Genomic DNA, 23173 nt, shown 5'->3' with positions numbered 1-23173 from the left:
GTTTTTTGTCTTAGCCATTCTGACAGGTGTAAGATGGTATCTCAGAGTTGTTTTGATTTGCATTTCTCTGATGGCTAAGGATGTTGAACATTTCCTTAAGTGTTTCTCTGCCATTTGAGATTCTTCTGTTGAAAATTCTCTGTTTAGGTCCCCATTTTTAAATTGAAGTATTTGGCTTTTTGATGTTCTAGTTTCTTGAGTTCTTTATATGTTTTGGAGATCAGCGAGATATGGGGTTGGTGAAGATCTTTTCCATTCTGTAGGCTGCTAGTGGCCTTGGCCTTTCAGAAGTTTCTCAGCCTCATAAGGTCCCATTTATTAATTTTCAATCTTAGTGTCTGTGCTACTGGTGTTCTATTCAGGAAGTCGTCTCCTGTATCAATGCATTCAAAGATATTCCATACTTTCTCATCATGTTCAGTGAATCTGGTTTTATGTTGAGGTATTTAAATCACATGGTGTTGAGTTTTGGCAGGTATTAAATATGGATCTCTTTGCATTCTTCTACATGCAGCCATCCAGTTAGACCACCACCATTTGTTAAAGAAGTTTTCTTTATTCCATTGTATGATTTTGGCTTCTTTGTCAAAAATCAAGTGTCTATAGGTGTGTAGATTTAGGTCTTGGGCTTTGATTTGATTCTATTGATCAATGTGTCTGTTTTTATGCCAATATGCCTGGATTTCCTCAGTGTCTGTTGTTATATACCCCTTTTGTTTCTGATTTTGTTAATTTGACATTCTCTCTCCATCTTTTAGTTAGTTTTGGATAAGGGTTTGTCTATCTTGTTGATTTTCTTGAAGAACCAACTCTTTGCTTTATTGATTCTTTGTATTGTTCTCTTGGTTTCTATTTTATTGATTTCAGCCCTCAGTTTGATTATTTACTGCTCTCTTCTTGAGTTTGCTTGCTTCTAGAGCTTTCAGGTGTGCTGTTAAATTGCTCATATGAAATATCTTCATTTCTTTATGTAGGCACTTATTGCTATGAATTTTTCTCTTAACACTGTTTTCATTGTGTGCCATAAGTTTGGGCGTGTTATTCATTCATTTTCACTGAATTCTAGGAAGTCTTTAATTTTTTTCTTTATTTCTTCCTTGACTCAGTGGTAATTCAGTTGGGAGTTGTTCAGTTTCTGTGAGTTTGTAGGCTTTCTGCAGTTTGTGTTGTTGAACTCCAACTTTAATCCATGGTGATCTGGTAAGATACAGCGGGTTATTTCAATTTTTTAAGAATTGCTTTGTGGTTGAGTATGTGGTCAGTTTTGGAAAAGTTTCCATGAGGGGCTGAGAAGGTATATTCTTTAGTGTTTGGGTGAAACATTCTGTAGCTATCTGTTAGGTCCATTTGAGTCATAACATGTGTTAGTTCTGTTATTGCTCTGTTTAGTTTCTGTATTGATGACCTGTCCATTGGTGAGAGTAGGGTGTTGAAATCTCCCAGTATTAATATGTTGGGTTCAATATGTGATTTAAGCTTCAGTAATGTTTCTTTTACAAATGTGGGTGCCCTTGTATTTGGGGCAAAGATGTTCAGAATTGAATTATTATCTTGGTGGATATTTCCTTTGATGAATATAAAATGTCCTTCTCCATCTCTTTTGATTAATTTTAGTTTGAAGTCTATTTTTTAAAATATTAGGATAGCTATCCGTTTGATTGGAAAATCTTTTTTCTAACCCTTTACTCTGAGGTAATGTCTGTCTTTGATGTTGAGTTATGCAGCAGAAGGATGGATCCTGTTTTCATATCCATTCTGTTAGCCTGTGTCTTTTTATTAGCGAATTGTTTCCATTGATAGAGAGATATTAATGACCAGTGATTGTTAATTCCTGTTGTTTGTTGTTGTTGTTATTGGTGGTGGTGGTGGTGGGGTGTGTGTGTGTGTGTGTGTGTGTGTGTGTGTGGTGTGTTTCCCTTCTTTTGTTTTTGCTGTTATTTTCATGGGAGCAATTAACCTCATTGGGTTGGGGTTTTCCTTCTAGTACCTTCTGTAGGGCTGGATTTGTGGATAGATATAGATTAAATTTGACTTTGTCATGAAATATCTTGTTTTCTCCATCTATGGTAATTGAAAGTTTTGCTAGGTATAGTAGTCTAGGCTGACATCCATGGTCTCTTAGAGTCTGCAAGACATCAGTCCAGGCCCTTCTGGATTTTAGGGTTTCTATTCAGAAGTTGGGTATAATTCTGATAGGTCTGCCTTTATATGTAACTTGGCCTTTTTGCTTTGCTGCTTTTAATATTCTTTCTTTGTTCTGTATGTTTAGTGTTTTGATTATTATGTGGCAATGGGACTTTTTTGTGTTATGTAAGCTTCTGACACCTTTATAGTTATGTCTTGTTTTAGTTTGGGAAAATTTTCTTCTTCTATTCCTATTATTCTTAGGTTTGGTCTTTTCATAGTGTCCCAGATTTCTTGGATGTTTTGTGTTAGGAATGTTTTAGATGTAACATTTTCTTTGACTAATGAATCTATTTCCTCTATTGTATCTTCAGTGCCTGAGATTCTCTTTTCCATCACTTGTATTCTGTTGGTGATGCTTGGATCTGTAATTCCCTGTTGGCTTACTCAGGTTTTCCATTTCCAGAATTCCCTCAGTTTGTGTTTTCTTTATTGCTTCTATTTCCATTTTCAGGTCTTAAACAGTTTTGTTTCTATCAACTGTTTGTTTTTTCTTGATTTTCTTGGCAGTCTTTAAGAGATTTATTGATTTCCTCCAATTTTTTGTTGTCTTTTCCTCCATTTCTTTAAGGGATTTTTTTCCCCATTTCCTCTTTAAAGATCTCTATCATCTTCACAAAGTTATTTTTAAGGGTTTTGCCCCCTTGGGTCCCTTGATCTGGTCTGGCCTCTGGTAAAGTTGAAGTCTTCTTGGGTCTCTAGATCCAGCCTGGCCTTCATTAAGCCTGAGTTTTCTTTTGAGGTACCTAAGACTAGCCTGGCCTCCAGTAGAGCTGCTGGGTCTGTTCTTCTGACTGGTGCGGACTATCTCTGGGCGTATGGAGTCTGCTGGAGTTCTGGGGAAGTAGCTTGTTGACTGGTGAGGGCAGTTGTGGGTGGTGTGGTTTATGCCTCAGTGGTAGAAGTCTGCTGGGGTTGGGGGCAGTACTCAGCAGCAACAGGGCTTGGGACTAGCTGAGATGCCCTGGGGAAGGGTTGTGGGGGACAGAATCCCTGGAGGGGTACAGTTCTTCTGGTATGCAGGTCACTCACCCTTTCTGGCTTGTATGGCCTGGGCCTGCTAAACTGAAGTCTTCTGGGGTTGAGGGGAGGACTCACCAGCAGGGCGAGAGACTAGTTGGGTTGGTGTGGGCTTGGGGAAGGGTCTTTGGAGACAGAATCTAGGAAGGGGTACAATTATGGCAGGCTTGTCCTACATTCATTTTTTGGTGGGTTTGTTGTTGTTGTTGTTGTTGTTGTTGTTGTTTGAGACAGGGTTTCTCTGTAACTTTGGAGCCTGTCCTGGTATTTGCTCTGTAGACTCAGGACCGTTTGTCCCTGAGTGCTGGGATTAAAGGTGTGCACCACCACCACCTGGCTATATATATTTTAATAATTTATTTAAATTTATTTCATGTGCACTGGTGTGACGGTGTCAGATCTTCTGGAACTGGAGTTACAGACAGTTGTAAGCTGCCATGTGGGTTCTGGGAATTGAACCCAACCTGGAAGAGCAGCCAGTGCTCTTAACCACTGAGCCATCTCTCCAGCCCCCAATTTTTTTTTCCAAAAAAAAAACCCCAAAACAAAACAAAACAAAAAATACAAAGTTAGGGAGACAAAGTTTGACATGATGTCATTATGCAGGTCAAACTTGGAAGGTCATGTTGAGCATCTGTTCTGACTGAAAAGCATCTGATCCTTTGTGTATACATTGGTTTTATTGTAACAAAGCAACTTGTACACTTCAACATTTAAAATGAGCATTTTTTTCTTCCAGTAAAAACCAAAAAATAAAAAAATTAAAAATAAAGTCACCACAGAGAATGTCAACTCCAAATAAAACCCTACAGGTTCTGCTGATTCTCCCATTGAGTGGCAGGGCTCAAGTCATTGTTAGGAGATAATTTTATTTAAAAGTATCATTTTAAACTGCAAGGATGTCCATTAAACATCACAATCAAACATGCCAAAGGAGAAGCCATGCTGTCACCCTGCCCACTTACCCCCCCAGACACCTCAACCCACCCTTGCTGACCTTCTATACCCCCCCTTTTTGTCTTTTTATTAAACAAGAGAAAGTAGACAGATACATGTTGGTAAATGATAACTGTCTGTATTCACATAGAGACACAGTGTAATCTTTGAGCCCAATATACAGAGAAAGGAAAAAAGCTAGAATTCTATGTACTACTACCTGGAAGAGCAGCCAGTGCTCTAAACCACTGAGCCATCTCTCCAGCCCCCATTTAAAAAAATACAATTTATGTGGAGCTGGAGAGATGGCTCAGTGGTTAAGAGTGCATAGTTCTCTTGCAGACAGAGATTATAAACTCAGAGGACCTGAGTTTGGTTTCCAACACCCAAATCAGATAGCTCACAATTGCCTATAATTTTTAGTTTCAGGGGATCTGAAGCCTCTAGCCACCATGGGTCCTTGAACTTCTGAACATACCCACACATAGGCACACTCATATACACATAATTTAAAATAATAAAAATGTAAAAAGAATAGACATAGGGTTATCAATTATAATTACTATGTTGTGGAATAAATCTTTATTCTTCTGGTCTAACTGAATTGAAACATTTTAAAGTGAATTAATGCTTTAAAGTAAAGCATATTACTTGACATATGCTAGCTTTTATGACTAAATGATTTACATTCATATCCTTAACAAAACCATGTACTATTTAAATAGGATATCTAGGCTCTTCTAGAAAACATTTCTGGTAACAGTATGTTTCTGCTTCATATCAAGGTAGATTACAGCAGAAACACCTTATTCTTCTTCATCAGGTATTCCCATAATTGCACGTTCCTTTTCATGTGCTTTACACCCATCTCTTGTCCTGAAAGTGTTAACTGTGCAAACTTTTAAATTCAAATACCCAGCTTTTTGAATATTATATTGGCATTACTTTTATTTATTTTATTTTTAAAAGTATTTTAAAATAGTTATTTGTTTTTATTTTATGTGTATAAGGTGTTTTTTTTTTTAACCTACATGTGTTTATATGCACTACATTCGTGCCTGGTGCCCATGGAGGTCAGAAGGTGACATCAGATTCTGTGGAACTAGAGTTATACACTGTTATGTGGGTTCTGGGAACCAAACCCAGGTCCTCAGGAAGAGCAACAATTTTTCTTATTTCATCATTCACTTTATTTTCAAATGCTAAATCTTTGCTGACAAATGTGTGTTTGCATGTACATATATAAAACTTTTCTATTTTCTGCTTAGTGAATAAGCAAGCAGCAAGCACAAATGAGATAATACTGTTTCTGGCTATAATATTCTTATAATAAGATAACACTCTTTCAAGAAGTGACTGACTTCTGTTCTGGGACAGAAACATTCATAGTGTGTTTGCAAATGCTATTGAACCCAAAAGAAAGAAGTCTTTATGAAAATGATCATATTATTAAACACAAGAACAAGAATAAAGGAACATTCACCTGCCACATTTAAGAAAATTTGGATAATATTAATATTTGATTTAAAACATATTGGATGAACTGGTAAGTATAAAATATTAATTTCATTTTCATTGTTGTTAGTATTGTCCTTTTTTCTCCTTTTTAATTATTAAGATTATAACTTAATCTCTCCCTTCCCTTTCCTCCTTCTAAACACTCCCATATATCCTTCTCTGCTCTCCTTAAAATTTATAGCCTCTTTATTTTTACTGTTATTGCATGCATAGATGTACATGCATATACATATATATTCCTAAACATAGCCTGTTAGCCCATACAATCCTACCTGTATGTATGTGTGGTAATTTGTGTGTAATTTCCCCCATAAACTCATAGGGAATGATACTATTAGGAGGTGTGGCCTTGTTGAAGTAGATGTGCTCTTGTTGGAGGAAGTGAGTTACTATGGGGGCAGGCTTAGAGTTACAAAGAAAAAATAAATTGGGACTGGCTTAGAGTTCAGATGTTTAGTCCATTATTTTTATGGCCGCATGCAGGCAGACATAGTGCTGGAGAGGTAGCTGATAGTCCTACATCTGGATTGGAAGGCAGCAGGAATAGAGAGAGATCCTGGACTTGGCTTGGGCATTTGAAACCTCAAAGTAGGTTATTGGAGGAAGTATTTCAGTGGGCTTTGAGGGTTGTTTCTTCACCATGGCCCTCCCATGTATACCTGTAATGTTTTACTTACTTACAGAACTCAACTTACGTCTTTGAGTGCCAAACATTTTTCTTTAATATTTATTTTCTTTGTGGTGGTGGAAATGGAACCCAGAATCTCATCTCATGCATGCAAAATACAGGCTTTACATATGAACTATGCCTCCAACTCCTAAGACACTATATTTTAAATGAAGACTTTTGAAATAGGTTATGAAATTACCTGTCGTCTTTCAATATGTTTAAGCATGTATATACACATACATATCATACTTTTGAAGGTTTATGTTATATATATAAAACTTTTCTTAGGTATTCTATGGTTTTTATGGCTACTAGGATATGGAGATCTGGTGGGGCATGTTGGGGCCATGTTTTTAATCTCAGCACTGGGAAGGCAGAGTAAGGCAGATTTCTGTGAGTTTGAGGCCAGTATGAACTACATAGTGAATTCCAGGACAGCTGAGGCTACATAGTGAGTTTCTCTTTCTTTCTCTGTCTCTGTCTGTCTGTCTGTCTGTCTGTCTGTCTCTGACACACACACACATGCACACGCACACACGCACACGTGCACATGTACACACACACACACACACACACACACACACACACACACACACACACAAAGATATTTAGATCTGCTTGTCCTGTAGCATATTCATAGCCTCCATTTATAGTTCTAGAAGCTAGGTTTTAAAGTAACATTTGCTGTTTATCTATGATAAATGCATTGTTTCTTTATTATAGAAAATTTGAAAAAAATTAAAAGCAGAAAGAAATTTACTCATTTATATGTAGAAATGTTTTGTTGTTTCTTTTTTTCAGAATGTAGGGAGAAAAGCTCTTTGTCATTACCCTTTTGTTAAAGATTAATTTTTAAAAATTATATTTATTTAGGTGTGTCTTTGTGTAAGGGTGAGGGCACCTGAGTGTAGGTGTCTGCAGAGGTCAGAAGAGGGCATCGGATTCCCTGGAGTTGTAGTTACAGCTACTTGACATAGGTGCTGGGAACCAAATTAGGGTCTTCTGCAAAAGCAGTAAGTGCTCTTAACTGCTGAGTTACCTCTCTCTAGTCCTAGGTTAATATTATTGATTATTTGAGAATAGAGACTTTGTCCTCCATCAAACTGAGAAATAGTTCCCAGAAATCTGTTGTTGGGCTGCATAGTATATTAAATATGGCCAAGAATTCTGCTGGAATTTGTCTTCCCTTCAGTTGAATCTGAAATGGACTTGTGACTTCCTTTGTCCAGTGAAATGTGGTTAAAGTGATATTATGAGATATCTGATCCCAGGCCATAATAACTTTCCCTCTTCTTCCTCTTGAAGTCCAGCTGCTATGTTAGGAAGAAGTCTAGCTTTAACTATTGAATGAATAGAGATCCTATGGAGAGAGACTGTGGAGAGTGAGAGTCTATCTTAGAGGTAAAATTCCAATTTCCCCTTCAGGTTGAAGATCCTGAAATTAAGCTTGTGTTAATTACATTTTTCATTGTTGTAACCAAACACCTGACAAAAACAACTGAAGGAAGGAAATATTTATTTTGGCTCATAATTTCAGAGGGGTCTGTTGAGAGTCACTTGGTTCCATGGTTTTTGGGCTTGTTGTGAAGTAGACATCATGGAGGAGGAGAGCTATTTATCTCATGAGAGATGAAGGACAGGAGAAGGAGAGGGGGGTGAGGGAGATATGGTTAGAGATAGAGATGGATAGATAGATAGATAGATAGATAGATAGATAGACAGACAGACAGAATGAACACTTGGGACTATAAATAAAGGCATACTCCCACAACCTACTTCCTCTAGCTAGACCCTATCTCCTAAAGTCTTCAGAATCTCTCCAAGTAACACTGTCATATGGGGATCAGCTCTAAGTCCCCAAAGGAAGAAAATTACTCTGTTCACTTTCTCTGCTACTTAAAAAAAAACAGTAAAAGTTTATGTTTTTTTAAATTGGTACAGCAACAGAAAACTGCTACCCAGAGGTATCTCTTTCACTTATTTTTTCCTTCATGAGAAGGTAATGTTTCATAATTATAGCAAATATAAAGGCTGTATATTCAAGAATGAGTGCTTACAACTGTAATAGATTAACCTGAACACATTTAATCATATCATGTTGTCAGGCTGACAATCAGCACTGCTTCTAATACTCATTTTGTAAACTGATGTCACCAACCTCTTCATTGCCTAAATCAGAACCAGAAGACCCAGTCAATTCGCCAAGTAATTAATGACTTCTCCAAGTCTATCTCTCATCTATGTGCATTACCATTAATTTGGCTCTGTTCTTATTATTTTCTTCTGAGTTACAAAACAAGACCTCATAGCTGGTATAAACTACAGAGACTGTAACAAATAATTGTAGTTTTAATAGGTGGAAAAAAATCTTTCTTTAGCCTCTTAATTCAGACTGGTCTTGAGAGTTGCTTTGTAATGCAAACAATACTGTGTGAGCCTCATGAGCTCTTCCATTCTTCCAACATTGTTCTGAGCACTCCTACCTAAAAAAGGATGACAGATTATGTGGAATAGAGATGAGTTGTCCCATCTGAGCCATGCTAGAGCAGCCTGTCCTTAATTGACTTGGCCATTGACAACAAATGCATGAACAATTCCAGTCAAGTTCAGCTAAGCTTGACATAGTATGTGTGTGTGTGGGTTATCCACCACCCCCACATTTTCCCAGAGTGCTCTTGAGTGGCAGTGGCAGGAAATATTAGATAGAAGGATTTAGAGTGTGGAGATAAAACAGATAGAAAATACAGGACAACCTTGAGAGGGCCTGGAACCTGTTCCAACAGGCCCAGACTGTCTCTGTTCTAGGGTATTTATAGAAATGTCAAGGGGTGGAGCAAAAGACCTCTACCCCAGCACATTCAAGTGCAGAACATCTCAGACACCTGCAATCAGGCCCATGGTATAATCATCCTCTCTATGCAGACCTGCTGGGTAAAGCCACTAGGAAACCTGAAAATGGGCTCCCACAACATAGATCAGTAGAATTGCCTAGTTGAGCCCAACTCAGATTGTCAAACCATAACATTTTGAGATATATGAGTATGACTGTTTTGTAAGTCACTAAGTTTAGGGAGTAATTCCTATCACAGCATAATCCAATTGATATAGTGGGTATTGTCTTCTGGTTTTGGCTCTACTTCATTCTGCTGTTCTCACTGACACCACAAGTGGACTTTCTGAAGCACAACCCAATCACAATAAGACAGCTCCACCCTTATAGCTTTGTTAGTTATAGTCCACCTAGTCATTCTATAAACTATAGTTTAGATCTTAAATGTCATTGAAGGAATATGTATTAAAGGATTAGTTCTGGCTGGGAAGTGATGGTATACACCTCTAATCCCAGCACTTGGGAAGCAGAAGCAGATGGATCTCTGAGTTTGAGGCCATTCTGGTCTACAGAATAAATTTCAGGACAACCAGGGCTACACAGAGAAATCCTGTCTTGAAAATCAAAACATAAAAGGTGAAGGGGATTGTTTCTGAGGCTGTTTTGCTAGTGGGAGGATTAGTGGAAGGAAGATGGGCTATTGGGGGAGAGCTCTTGGAGGGGATTGTGAGACTCTTGCCCTTCTTCTTCCTCTCTTTTGTATCCCATACGGTTAACTTTGCTTTACAAGATTCCTTGTGTGAGGCAGTGCCTTACCACAGTCCCCAAAGCAATAGGACCATCCATGGACTAAAACCTTCAAAATTGTGAGCCCAAATATATCTTTTCTTAAGTTGTTCATCTCAGGTATTTGTTACAGTAATGGACAGCAGGACAAAAAAAAAAAGCCCAGATAAAAGGAAACACTACCTCTGACACTGTTGGAAGTAAAGCTCAATGGGACCAAGACAAAATGATTTTTCTAATCACATTCTAAGAGATTATTTTAAATGGAGAGAAATTAGAAGTTAACATTTGAGCTGGGCATGGTGGTGTATACCTTTAATAGGCAGAGGCAGAGGCAGAGGCAGGACAGATGTCTCTGAGTTTGAGGCCAGCCTGGTTTGAGTTCCAGGATAGCCAGGGCTACACAGAGTAGCCCTGTCTCAAAAACAGAAACAAAAAAACAAAAAACAAATAAGGTTAAATTTTGAGTCACAAGAGTATATTATTTACTGTTTGTTATTAATAAATTCATAACAGTTAAATGTCAATGAAGCACTTTACAGTGTGAGCTCAGACACTTCTTAACTAGATTCTGTTTAGTTTATCTACCTGACAGTGGGAACTTGATGGAGAAAAGATTTTTTTTTTGTCTCATGGTTTCATGGACTTTCAGTCCGTGGGGAAAGAATGGTGGCAGGAATGGTGACCCATGGTGGTTGGCACACAAGGCAGATGGTCATATTGTGCCAGCCAATCAGGAAATAGAGAGCTGAACTGGAGGTGAATATAATGATCAACGCTCCCAGTGACCTACATCCACCATCTAGGTCCCAGGTCCCAAATGTTTCACAACCTTCATCACCACCATCTGGGGAGTTTATGGGGACATTTCTCATTCAAGCCATGATAAAGTAATAGTTCTCACTAATCTCTTCAGGAGACCAGTAAGCCCTGAACACTTATAAAATAGTGATGCATCATTGCTCTGTTAAAAAAAATGAAAACAGTTCTTTGATTTGTGAAGTGTTCCAAATTAAACAAAGCAAAATAAAACAATAACAACCCCCCCCAAAAAAAACCCAATTCTTCCTCTTGGAGTAGTTTAGACCAAGAGCAGGCCAAATTTGAATTTCCCACCTCTCTACCTGTGTCGTGGTCTGTGTTCTGTCTGTTGGTGTGTGTCTGATATCTGTCCCTAACAAAGAACTTTGTTTTATATTTATTGAACAGCACAGAAAACATAGTATTGGAAAGGAATGAGGGATTCTTTGTTAGAGAGATCTTTAACAAGTTTATAATAGAAGAAGTTGCTCTATTGACCTCAACTGATCCAGGATAGCACTTGGATCTTATCAACTTGTATCTGCATATTGTTTCTGTTTCCAACATTTATGGTGGATACTTGTTTTGTTTAAGGTTGCTTTCAATCTGTTGGCTGCTTTCAGAAAATGATTACTGTATAAAGTGAGGACATGAATGCTCCAAGATATGGTTGAAGGGAAGGTTTTTATTGTAGATATGAGGAAGAGTACAGTCAGAGGCATATGGAAGAGTCCAGGGCAGGGAGAGAAAGTAGTCCACTGAAAATGGCCAGCGGAGTAGAATTGGCCCTGAGGGGAAGGGTAAATGAGAGAGGAAGAAAAGAGATGACCAAGAGAGAGGGGCAAGACAGAGGGGCCTAAGAGAGGAAGACAAAAGAGAGGACCAAGAGAGCACATGGCCAGGTTATATAGGAATGAGAAACTGTGGAAGCCCATGAGCTGGTGAAGCTTAGAGTAGGGGATGGGCTGAGAAGAGGCACCGGTACTGAGTGAGCTTGGAGGCCCGTATGTGCTTGGTATATTAATAGGCACCACACATAGCCATTTGTCCCTTTTGACAATGATGAGGAATGGTTACTTTGGTAGAGGAAAGTAGGCATCAGGATTTGAGTTAGTGGAGTTTCTTTTGGACCTGACAATTATCATCACACACACACACACACACACACACACACAAAAAAAAAAAAAAAAAAAAAAAAAAAAAAAAAAAAAAAAAAAAAAAAAAAACAACAAAAACAACAACAACAAAAAAAACATACATTATTCTGGGTCAGTGTCATGGAAGAGAACATGGTTTAAGATTAGAGCTATGTGGCTTTCTGGATCCCATTACCTATGGTCAGACACCTTGCTCACCCTTGATGCAGTGGCGGGGGGGGGGGGGGGGGGCAGGGCTTGATCCTGCCTCAACTGAATGTATCAGGCTTTCTTGTCCCCCCATGGGAGGACTTATCCTTTTGTAGGAGGGGATGGGAAGTGGGTCGGGAGGGAAGGCAGAGGGGATGCTGGGGTGGGGGAGCAGAAGGAGGGTTGAGAGGGGGATCTGTGGTTGGTATGTAAAATGAATAAAAAATGTTTTTTTTTAAAAAAAGATTAGAGCTATGTATTTGGTTTAGGTTGTAATGCTGATTTATAGGAAGTCCAAGGAATAGTAAGGTTGGTTACATTGTTTTCTTGAAAGCAAGTTAAATAGCCTGAGCACATGATAGGAAAACAGGTTAAGTACATAGTTTTGAATGGTCTCCAAGGATATTATTAACTTGGTTGCAAGGTCTGGCAAAAGTTGATGTATTGTCACTAAAAGCTATTCCCAGAGCATGAGAAAATACAGAGTGGGAAGATCACAAGAAGCGAGAGAGTGCATGTCCACTAATTGTATTCAAGTGAGAATAGTAATAAAAAGTAATTATAACAGTATCAATAATATAATAAATAAGCATGCTAGCTAAACAAAACATGCTTATATAATGGTTTTGGCCAATTTTTGACTCTTAGGTATGTTGATAGAAATCTGTACTTGATACATCCACCAGACAGACCAAATAAATGGCTGTGGCACATAGTATAGAACAACCTGTAGATAGGTCGATTTTACCTGGAAGTGGAATATATGTCTCATGCTCTGGCTTGACTATTGTAAATAAATTGATGAATGATGACTAATATAAAGAGTTATGTTGCTTTATCAGCTATGAGCAAGCTTGGCTGTAAACAATATCATCCCTACAGCTGATAACAAGAGAATTTTTCTCTCATTTCTCTCAGGTAAAGGAAATCTGGAGGTGCACTGCATGAACTCTAAAGTGTCATCATTAAGTTCTAACTGGTGACCCATCTCTTATCTTTTTACTTTATAATGTTTAGCTAATGACTTCTTTCTTCATGATTACTTTATGGTCCAAGTGGTTAGGTGGTGCTCCAGGCCTCACATCTGTTTTTCAAGCTGGAAGAAAAGAAAAAAGGGGGAGAGAATTAAAATGTTCTTTTTAAGCTAAGGTCTTACCTGGAAGATTCATCCAATACCTGCACTCACATTTCCTGCAATGGAACTTTAAATCATGGCCATGCCTTGTTGAAAGGGAGACTGAGAAATGCAGAGGGTTGTTTGCTTTTGTTGTTCTTTTTAAGGTTTATTTTATTTGTGTGTGTATATATCTGCAAGAATATTTTCATGCACGCATACGTGTATGTGTGGGCGTGCTCACATGTGCCCTCAGAGGCTAGCTAAAGTTACAGTTGTGAACTGCTCCCATGGGTTTTGGTCTTCTGGAAGGGCATCAAGAACACTTAATCACTGAAGCATCTCTCTAGGCCTTTTTTATTATGTATTTATTCTATTCTATTCTCTCTCTCTCTCTCTCTCTCTCTCTCTCTGTGTCTCTCTGTCTCTGTCTCTCTGTCTCTCTCTGTCTCTCTCTGTCTCTCTCTCTGTCTCTTTCTCTCTCGGCACATTAGTTAAGTTTCAGTTACTAAGGAAGAAAGAAATAGAAGATGCTGAATGTTCACTAATTGTCTCTGCCTTAGTTGCAGATAAGAGGTTCTTACTGAAATCACTACTGCCACAATGAGTTTCTGTGAGACCAAAACAGGAACAATATACCTTGCAAGTTAATGGTTCTGTTTGCACTCAAGACAGTTAAGAATAATTTCCTGTTTGTCCTGTGTTAAGTCCTTGCAAGTTAAGGTTTCAATTTATAGTTAAAAATAAGTTCCTGTTTCTTAGATGTGATGTCAACTGCAAAATATGTTTTCAATCTACACTAAACTTGTTACCCCATTCACATGATGTATATCCTTACCCTTGGTCCTTTCCTTTCATTGTATCTTTCTAACAATGTATAACAGCCAACACTCTAGCCCCTGTAAAGTTTATCTTCTATAAAAGAGACTGCAAGAGGTCAGCACGGGCTGTTCTCTCAAATCCTGATTTAGGGTGAGACAACCAGCTGGCCAGTCCCAGGTGCACCCCCAAATACAGCTTGATTTAATTGGACAAATGTGGATTTGGTCTTTTCTCCTTGAGATTCTTAGGTTTGACATTTATAGGAAGTGAAGTATAAATGCTGCTCAAAAAATGATTTGCATAAAGCTGCTCTTAGGTGTTGTTTTTTTTTTTTTTTACCAAGAGAAGTGAATGCTTTTTACTGAGGTGAAATTTATGTAACAAAATTCACCATTGAAAGTGTATAATTTAGTGGTAACAATCATCTCTATCTAGATCCAAAACACTTTCAAGGTAACATAAGAAAACCCCAAACCCATTAAGTAGCTATTTCCTTTCCCTCCTGCCTCTTACAAGAACCAATCTATATTATCTCTATATAGCCAAATATGAGAGTAGGATCTAAATGAAAATGAGGACATGACTGCTTTAAGGTTTGGTTGAGAAGACAGTCTTTATTGTAGATATGGGAGAAAGTACAGCCATGGGCATCTGGAAGACTACAGAACATAGAGAGAAAGTAGTAGGCTAGACATAACCAGTAGACTGAACTGGGCCATGAGAGGAGAAGGTGCAGGGGAGAGTGAGAGAGGCAGAGAAGAAAGAGAGAAGAGGAAGACCAAGAAAGGCGCTGAGGACCAAGAGAAGAACCGAGAGGACAAAGAGAACCAAGGGAGTGCATGGCTTACATGGCAAGGTCATATAGGAAAGAGAACCTGGGGGAAGGGAAGCTAAGCTGCAAGGCTTGCAAGGTTTAGGGTAGGGGGCAGGAGTGAGAAGAGCAGAGAGGAGTCACAGGTATTGAGTGAGCTTGGTGGCCAACTTGGGTTTTGGTATGTTAATAGGCACTCCAGTTAGCCATTTGTCTTGGGTTTCTTTGGGATCTGACAGTATCTTAGCAAGTGCAGTGGACCATCTCACATTCCAAACAAGGGTGCCAGCTACCTTATAAATCACTGTACTTCCCCTGAACATTGAGGAGGCAGACCTTATCAATTGCCTTCACAGCTAATAGTTTCTTGACTTTCTTTGAAGCAGCAATGGCCTCTACCCAGACAATGGCTCCCAACTCTACTAAGCTCTGTGTGACAAACCTACTCCTTGCTGTCTCAGATTCTCTTATAGCCAGAGGTACCCACTTAACTAGCTCTGAACAGTGAGATCTATGCACAAGTTGACTGGGTTCCTGAGAGGTAGGCTGGAGGAAATTTTGCTTTCTTGATTAAAGGAGAGAGATTACATGAGTCCTTTCTGCTTCTTCCTGCTCTGAAATTGGACCTCAAGCTTCTAGCTTTAGTACTTGTCAGTCAATTATAACATATCAAGAGGTGTGGTTCTTACATCCTCAAGTCACTGAGTATATACCGGCAGCTTCTTCAAGAGAGAGAATGCCTGCTAAATGAGCAAGAAGTCTCCTATTCATTTTAGCCATGGGATGCAAGCTCCTACTACTTATAGTATAAGTACATCTAGGTTCTTTTTCAGTGATCACTTTGCCCATACATAATAGATTAGAAAATGTACAGCCATCCTGGCAAGAAGGATAACTTAAGAAGAGACCTCTAAGATAGTCTAGCCCTGAATAGGGTCTGAGGTACTGCTTCTCTAGCATGGCTACTAAAATTTAAATGTGCAGGCTGTATACTTTTTGTATAGGCATGAAGGCAACAGTGTTTGGGGCTTCTCTGTATCTTTCTATCTTGTTTCTTCTTCTTTTCTTTTTTAAAAATTTTTTTAAAATTATGGTCTCATACATTACATCCCAAATGCAGTTTCCCCTTCCTCCATTTCTCCCCAGCCCCTCCCTCTATCTTACTTCCCATCCATTCCTCCTCTGTTTCCCTTTAGAAAAGAACAGACCTCCCACGGTTAGCAATTGAACACAGCATAACAATTTACAATAAGACTAGGCACAAACCCTCATATCAAGGCTGGGCCAGGAAACCTATAGGAGGAAAAGGGTCCCAAGAGCAGACAAAAGAGTCAGAGATAACCCTCACTTTCAGGTTAGGAGTCCCACAAGAACACCAAGCTATATAACCATAACATATAAGCAGAGGACCTAGCTCAGACCCATACAGGCTCCATAACTGTTGCTTCAGTCTCTGTGAGGCCCAATGAGCCCCACTTACTTGATTCTGTGGTCTGTATTCTCCTGGTGTCCTCCACCCCTCTGGTTCCTGCAAACCATCCCTCCCTCTTCCACTGGATTTCTAAAGTTCTGCATAATGTTTGGCTCTGGGTCTTTGCATCTACTGCCATCAGTGGCTAGATGTCACTCCTCTGATGACAATTTGGCGAGGCTCCAGTCTATGAGTATAGCAGAATATCATTATTAATAATTTCATTGATTTCCCCCCTAGTCATGTTTGCTTCTATCCTGCATCTCTTGGCTGTCCAGCCTCTGGTTCCTAGCCATCTAGGCAGTATCAGGCATGGGCTCCCTTTCTGTGCTGTAAGCCTCAAGTTGGGCCAGTCATTGGTTGGCCACTCCCACAAATTCTGCTCCACCATTACTGAAGCACATCTTGCAGGCAGGATAGTTTGTAGGTTGAAGGTTTTGTAGCTGGGTTGGTGTCCTAGTCCCACTTCTGGAAGCCTTGCCTAGTTATAGAGGATGGTCAGTTCAGGCTCCATATCCAACATTATTAGGAGTCTCCCCTAGGGTCACTCTTGTAGATTTCAGAGAGATTCCACTGCACTAGTTTTCCACATCAACCCCCAAATGCACCCAATTCCAGTCATTTCTCCCAGTACTCTCTCCCTCCACCCCCATCTGATCCATTCTGCTCCCATCCCCACCAGCCCCGAGTCCAACCACAAAATCTATTTTATTTCCCCTTCCCAGGAAGATCCATGCTTTCCCCTCTTTGGGCACTCCATGTTACCTACCCTATCTGGGTCTGTGGATTGTAACAGTTTACTTTACTTTTACTTTACAGTTAATATCCATTTATGAGTGAGTACACACCATGTTTGTCCTTCTGTGTCTGGGTTTCCTCACGCAGGATGATTTTTTTCTAGTTCCATCCATTTGCCTGGAAACGTCATGATGACATTGTTCTAAGAGCTGAGAAATGCTCCATTGTGTAGATGTACCACATTTTTAAAATCCATTCTTTGGTTGAGGGACATTTAGGTTGTTTCCAGGTTCTGGCTATTATAAATAAAGCCATTATGAACACAGTTTAGCAAGTATCCTATTGTAAGATGGAGTGTCCTTTGGGTATATGCCCAAGTATGGTATAGCTTGGTCTTGAGGTAGGTGAATTCCCGATTTTCTGAGGAACTGCCATGTTGATTTCCAAAATGGCTGTACAATTTTGCAGTCCCACCAGCAATGGAGGAGTGTTCCCCTTTCTTCACAACCTTGCCAGCATGAGCTTTCACTTACATTTTTTTTTTATCTTGGCCATTCTGACAAGTGTAAGATGAAATCTCAGAGTTGTTTTGATTTGTAACCCTGTAATGGCTCAGGATGTTGAACATTTCTTTGGGTGTTTCTCAGCCATTTGAGATTTCTTTGTTGAGAATTCTCTGTTTAGGTCGTTATCCCATTTTTTAATTGTATTATTTTTTGTTGCTGTCTAGTTTCTTGAGTTCTTTATATATTTTGGATGTGGAGTTGGTGAAAACCTTTTTCCATTCTGTAAGGTGCTGTTTTGTCCTATTTATGGTGTCCTTTGCCTTACAGAAGGTTTTCAGTTTCATGAGGTCCATTTATTAATTATTGATCTTAGTGCCTGAGGTACTGGTGTTCTGTTCAGGAAGTTGTCTCCTGTGCCTTCAAGGCTATTTCCCACTTTCTCTTCTATCAGGTTCAGTGTATCTGGTTTTATGTTGAAGTCTTTGATGCACTTAGACTTGAATTTTGTGCATGGTGATGAATAAGGATCTATTTGTGTTCTACATGCTGACATTCAGTTAGACCAACACCATTTATTGAAGATGCTTTTTTTTCATTGTGTATTTCTGGTTTCTTTATTAACAAAACAAAACAAAACAAAACAAAACAGGTATCCATAGGTGTGTGGGTTTATTTCTGGGTCTTTGATTCGATTCCATTGATCAACCTGTCTGTTTCTATGCCAATACCATGTGGTTTTTATTGCAGTGTGGTGGTATTGTGTTCCCCAAAGTATTGTGTACCCTAATAAACTTATCTGGGGTCAGAGAACAGAACAGCCACAATATTAAACATAGAGGATAGGCTGTGGTAGCACATGCCTTTAATCCTAGCATTTCAGAGGCGGAAATCCATCTGTTGAATATGTGTTGGATACAGCCAAGCATGGTGACTCATGCCTTTAATCCCAGAAAGCAATCCTTTAATCCCAGGGAGTGATGGTAGAAAGGAGAAAGATATATAAGGCGTGAAGACCAGAAACTAGAAGCATTTGGCTGGTTAAGCTTTTAGGCTTGGATTTTTAGGCTGAGATTCATTCTGGATAAGGACTCAGGGGCTTCCAGTCTGACGAAACAGAATCAGCTGAGGAATTGACCAGGTGAGGTAGCTGTGGCTTGTTCTGCTTCTCTGATCTTCCAGCATTCACCCCAACAACCGGCCTCAGGTTTGATTTTATTAATAAGACCACTTAAGATTCATGCTACAGTACAGCTTGAAATCAGGGATGGAGATACCTCTGGAAGTTCTTTTTTTGTGCAGGATTGTTTTACTTATCTTATGTGTCTTAGCCTTCCTATTGCTGAGAAGAGACCTTAGGACCATGACAACTGTTATAAAGAAAACATTTAATTAGGTGGCTCACTTACAGTTCAGAGGTTCAGTCCATTATCATCATGGTGGGGAGCATGGTAGAATGCAGGCAGATGTGGTTCTGGCTACATCTTGATTGGAGGGTAACAGGAAATGGACAGTCTGTCACATTGAGTGAAGCTTGAGCAAAAGAGACCTCAAAGCCCACCCCCATGATGACACATTTCCTAAAACAAGGCCACACCTCCTAATAGTGCCACTCCCTTTGAGATTATGGGGGCCAATTACATTCAAAATACCCCACTACATTTTTTGTTTTCCATATGAAGTTGAGTAATATTCTTTTAAGGACTGTAAGGAATTGTGTTGGAATTTTGATAGGGATTGCACTGAATCTGTAGATTGCTTTTGGTAAGATAGTCATTTTTACTATGTTAATCCTACTGATCCATGAGCATGGGAGATCTTTTTGTCTTCTGATATCTTCTTCAATTTCTTTCTTCAAAGAGTTGAAGTTTTTGCCATACAAGTCTTTTACTTGCTTGGTTAGAGTTACCCCAAGGTATTATTGGAGGTGATTGTGAAAGGTGTTGTTTCCATGATTTCTTTCCAAGTCTATTTGTCATTGTGTAGGAGGGCTACTGATTTTTTTTTTTTTGAGTTACTCTTGTATTCAGCCACCTCAATAAAGTATTTATCTGCCAAATCTTTGTGTGGTTTGGGCATCAGGGTGACTATGGCCTTATAAAAAGAATTTGGCAACTTTCTTTCTGTTTCTGTTTTGTGGAATAATTTGAGGAGTATTGGCATTAGCTCTTCTTTGAACCCCTGGTAGAATTCTGTGCTAAATCCATCTGGCTCTGTGAATTTTCAATGACTGTTTCTATTTCCTTGTAGGTTATAGATCTACTTAAATTGTTTATCTTATCTTGATTTAATTTTGGCAAGTGGTATTTATTGAGAATGTTATTCCTTTTTTTTTTTTTTTTTTTTTTTTAGATTTTCCAATGTTGTTGAGTATAGATTTTTAAAGGATTACCTAATGATTCTTTGGATTACCTTGGTGTCTGTTTTTATGCCTCCCTTTTCATTTCAGATTTTGTTATTTTGGATATTCCCTTCCATCTTTTAGTTAGTTTGGAAAAGGGTTTGTCTATCTTGTTGATTTTCCTCAAAGATCTAACTCTTTGTTTCATGGATTCTTTGTATTGTTCTCTTTGTTTCTATTTCATTGATTTCAGCCATTAGTTTTTATATCCTGCTGTCTACTCCTCTTGGATGTGCTTGCTTCTTTTTGTTCTAGCTCTTTCAGGTGTGCTTTTAGGTGGCTAGTATGGGAACTCTCCAGTTTCTTTTTGAAGGCACTTAGTGCTATAAACTTTCCTCTTAGCACTGCTTTCAATGTGTCCCATAAGTTTGGGTATGTTGTGCCTTCATTTTCATTGAATTCTAGGAAGTCTTTAATTACTTTATTTCTGCCTTGACCAGTAGTCATTCAATATAGAGTTGTTCAGTTTCCATGAGTTTGTATACTTTCAGTTGTTTCTGTTGTTGAAACCCAGCTTTAATCCATGGTCTGATAAGATGCAGGGGATTATTTCTATTTTCTTGTACATGTTGAGACTTGCTTTGTGACTGAGTGCTGCTGGAGTTATCTCCAGTCCTGCCCAGGCTCTCCACCACTCAGAGCCAAATGAACACACAGACACTTGTATTATTTAAACTGGTTGGTCTTATGGCTCAGGCTTCTTGTTATCAAGTTCTTATATCTTAAATTAACCCATTTCTATAAATCTATACCTTGCCATGTGGCTCGTGGCTTACTGGTACTTTACATCTTACTTCTTATGGCAGCAGTGGCTAGCAGTGTCTCCTGACTCAGCCTTTCTGTTCCCATAATTCTCCTCTCTGCTTGTCCCGCCTATACTATACTTGCTGGCCAATACTATACTATATACTATACTATACTTGGTTACTGGCCAATCAGCATTTTATTTATCAACCAAATCAGAGCAACACATTTACAACATCCCCAGCAACTGAGTTTGTGGTCAATTTTGGAGAATGTTCTTTGAGGCACGGAGAAGAAGGTATATTCTTTTGTGTTTAGGTAGAATGTTCTGTAGATATCAGCCAGGCCCATTTGGTTCAAAACATCTGTTCATTCTATTATTTCTTTGTTTAGTTTCTGTCTGGGTGACATGTCAATTGATGAGAATGGGGTATTGAAGTCTCCCACTCAATGTGTCAGGGTGGATGTATGATTTAAGCTTTAGTAATGTTTCTTTTACAAATGTGGGTGTTCTTGCATTTGGGACATTGATGCTGTGAATTAAAAGATCATCTTGGTGGATTTTTCTTTTGTTGAGTATGAAGTGTCCTTCCCTACCTATTTTGATGTCTATTTTGTTAGATATTAGAATGACTACACTAGCTTGTTTCTTAGGTTCATTTGATTGGAAAATCTTTTCCAACCATTGACTCTGAGGTAATGTTTGTCTTTGGTGTTAAGGTGTGTTTCTAGTATGTGGCAGAAGGATGGATTCTGTTTTTGCATCCATTCTGTTAGTTTGTGTCTTTTTATAGGGGAATTGACTCCATTGATAATTGAGATATATCAATGACCAATGATTGTTAGTTTTTGTTGTTGTTGTTGTTGGTGTGTGTTCCTTCTTTTGGTTTTGCTGGTCTGAGATTATTTCCTGTGTTTTCATGGGTGTAATTAACCTCCTTGGTATGGAGTTTTCCTTCTAGTAGTTTCTCTAGGGCTGGGTTTGTGGATAGATGTTGATTAAATTTGACTTTTTTTTTCTCTACCTATGGTAATTGAAAGTTTTGCTAGGTGTCTCTTAGAGTCTACAAGACATCAGTCCAGGCCCTTCTGGACTTTAGGGTTTCCATTGAGAAGTTGGGTGTAATTATGATAGGTCTGCCTTTATATGTTACTTGACCTTTTCCCGTTGCATCTTTTAATATTGTCTTTATTCTGTATGTTTAGTGTTTTGATTATTATGTACCAAGGAGACTTTCTCTTCTGTTCCAATCTATTTGGTGTTCTGTATGCTTCTTTTACCTCTATAGGCACGTCCTTCTTTAGGTTAGGAAAATTTTCTTTCATGATTTTGTTGAAAATATTTTCTGAGCCTTGGAGCTAGGATTCTTCTCCTTCTATTCCTATTTTTCTCAGGTTTGGTCTTTTCAAAGTGTTCCAGATTTCCTGCTCTGTCTTCTTCTCCATCCTCTTCTCAGCACCAGCAGGGCCAGTGGGTGAGGTCTCATTGGCCCCATCATCAGCCTCTGGCCGCTCAACACAGCCTGGCTCATCCTCGCCATCAGACCCCTCCAGCAGGCCCTCACACATCTCCTGAAACACAGACTCCTGGGTGGCAGCTTGCTCTGTGGTGGGCAGGGCCAGCTGTCGCTCCAGCTTTTCTGCCACTTTCTCACACTGCAGCTCCACCTCATGGGTCTCTCGAAGCAGGGCCTGGTGATCTTCAAAGGTCAGGTTGTAGGAGGCTCCTGCAGGAATCACCTCTACTGCAGGCACCGGGTAGGGCTTGATGTGGAGGCGTGGTGGCCGCCTCATGCCTTCTTCTTGGTCTGCTCCAGAAAAAACCGTGTCCTGACCAACCAACAGCTTGTCCAGAGGGTTGTTTGGGTTCCAGAGTTCATAGAAGGGCCACTCAATGATGTCCTGTAGCCCAGGTTTGGCCTTTGGTGCAGGAGGGCTGAGGAGCTGGGCCTGTGCCTTGTGCACCTCCCTGGGCAGCTCACCCTGCTTTGCCAGCTTCTCCCATAGCTCCTCCTTTCGCCTGAGCTTCTAGGCATTGGGGACCTGGTGTGCAAGGATGTCTTTGGGAGCAGGGATCTTAGAATGATTCTCAAGGGCAAAGTCAACCCGTAGGGGTTTCTGGAGATGCTGTGACTTCTTCTGGACCCAGGTCCTCTTCTTGCTCCGTTCTTTTTTCTTGGATCCAGTGTCCACGAAGAAGAGCTTTTCATTTGGGGCCTTGGCCAACAAGCCACAGGTCGTGCGCTCCTGCAGTCGTACATCTTCTAGGAACCAGTCTATCTCTATCCCCAGTGGCAGCTCCTCAGCGAGCCTCCTCCAGCCGGGCTTCTTGGTTCTGGGGCCCTGCTGCCTCAGAGCCACATCCATCGAGGTGGGCTGCAGCCCCAGGAAGCCAGAGTCCGCATGGCTTTTCGAACCGCACTTCTCACCGCTGTTGTTACTTCCCGCCGCCCCAGGAATTTTTAAAATTTAACATTT

General features: G+C 39.6%; 1 protein-coding gene across 1 annotated transcript; it reads right to left on the bottom strand.

Moving 5' to 3' along the window:
- Positions 1-22123: 22123 nt before the first annotated feature.
- LOC118573986 (ribosome biogenesis protein NOP53-like) lies at positions 22124-23158 on the bottom strand (the record flags this gene model as incomplete). The annotated part of the gene is given in 1 exon segment (XM_036174586.1): positions 22124-23158. A coding segment is annotated over 1 exon segment (1035 nt), but the record flags the coding sequence as incomplete, so codon positions are not given.
- Positions 23159-23173: the final 15 nt, after the last annotated feature.

The sequence above is a fragment of the Onychomys torridus genome, chromosome X, assembly GCF_903995425.1.
Source record: "Onychomys torridus chromosome X, mOncTor1.1, whole genome shotgun sequence".
Classification (NCBI taxonomy): Eukaryota; Metazoa; Chordata; class Mammalia; order Rodentia; family Cricetidae; genus Onychomys; species Onychomys torridus.
The sequence above is the reverse complement of the archived record's forward strand: the minus strand, read 5'-3'. Positions and strand labels throughout refer to the sequence as shown.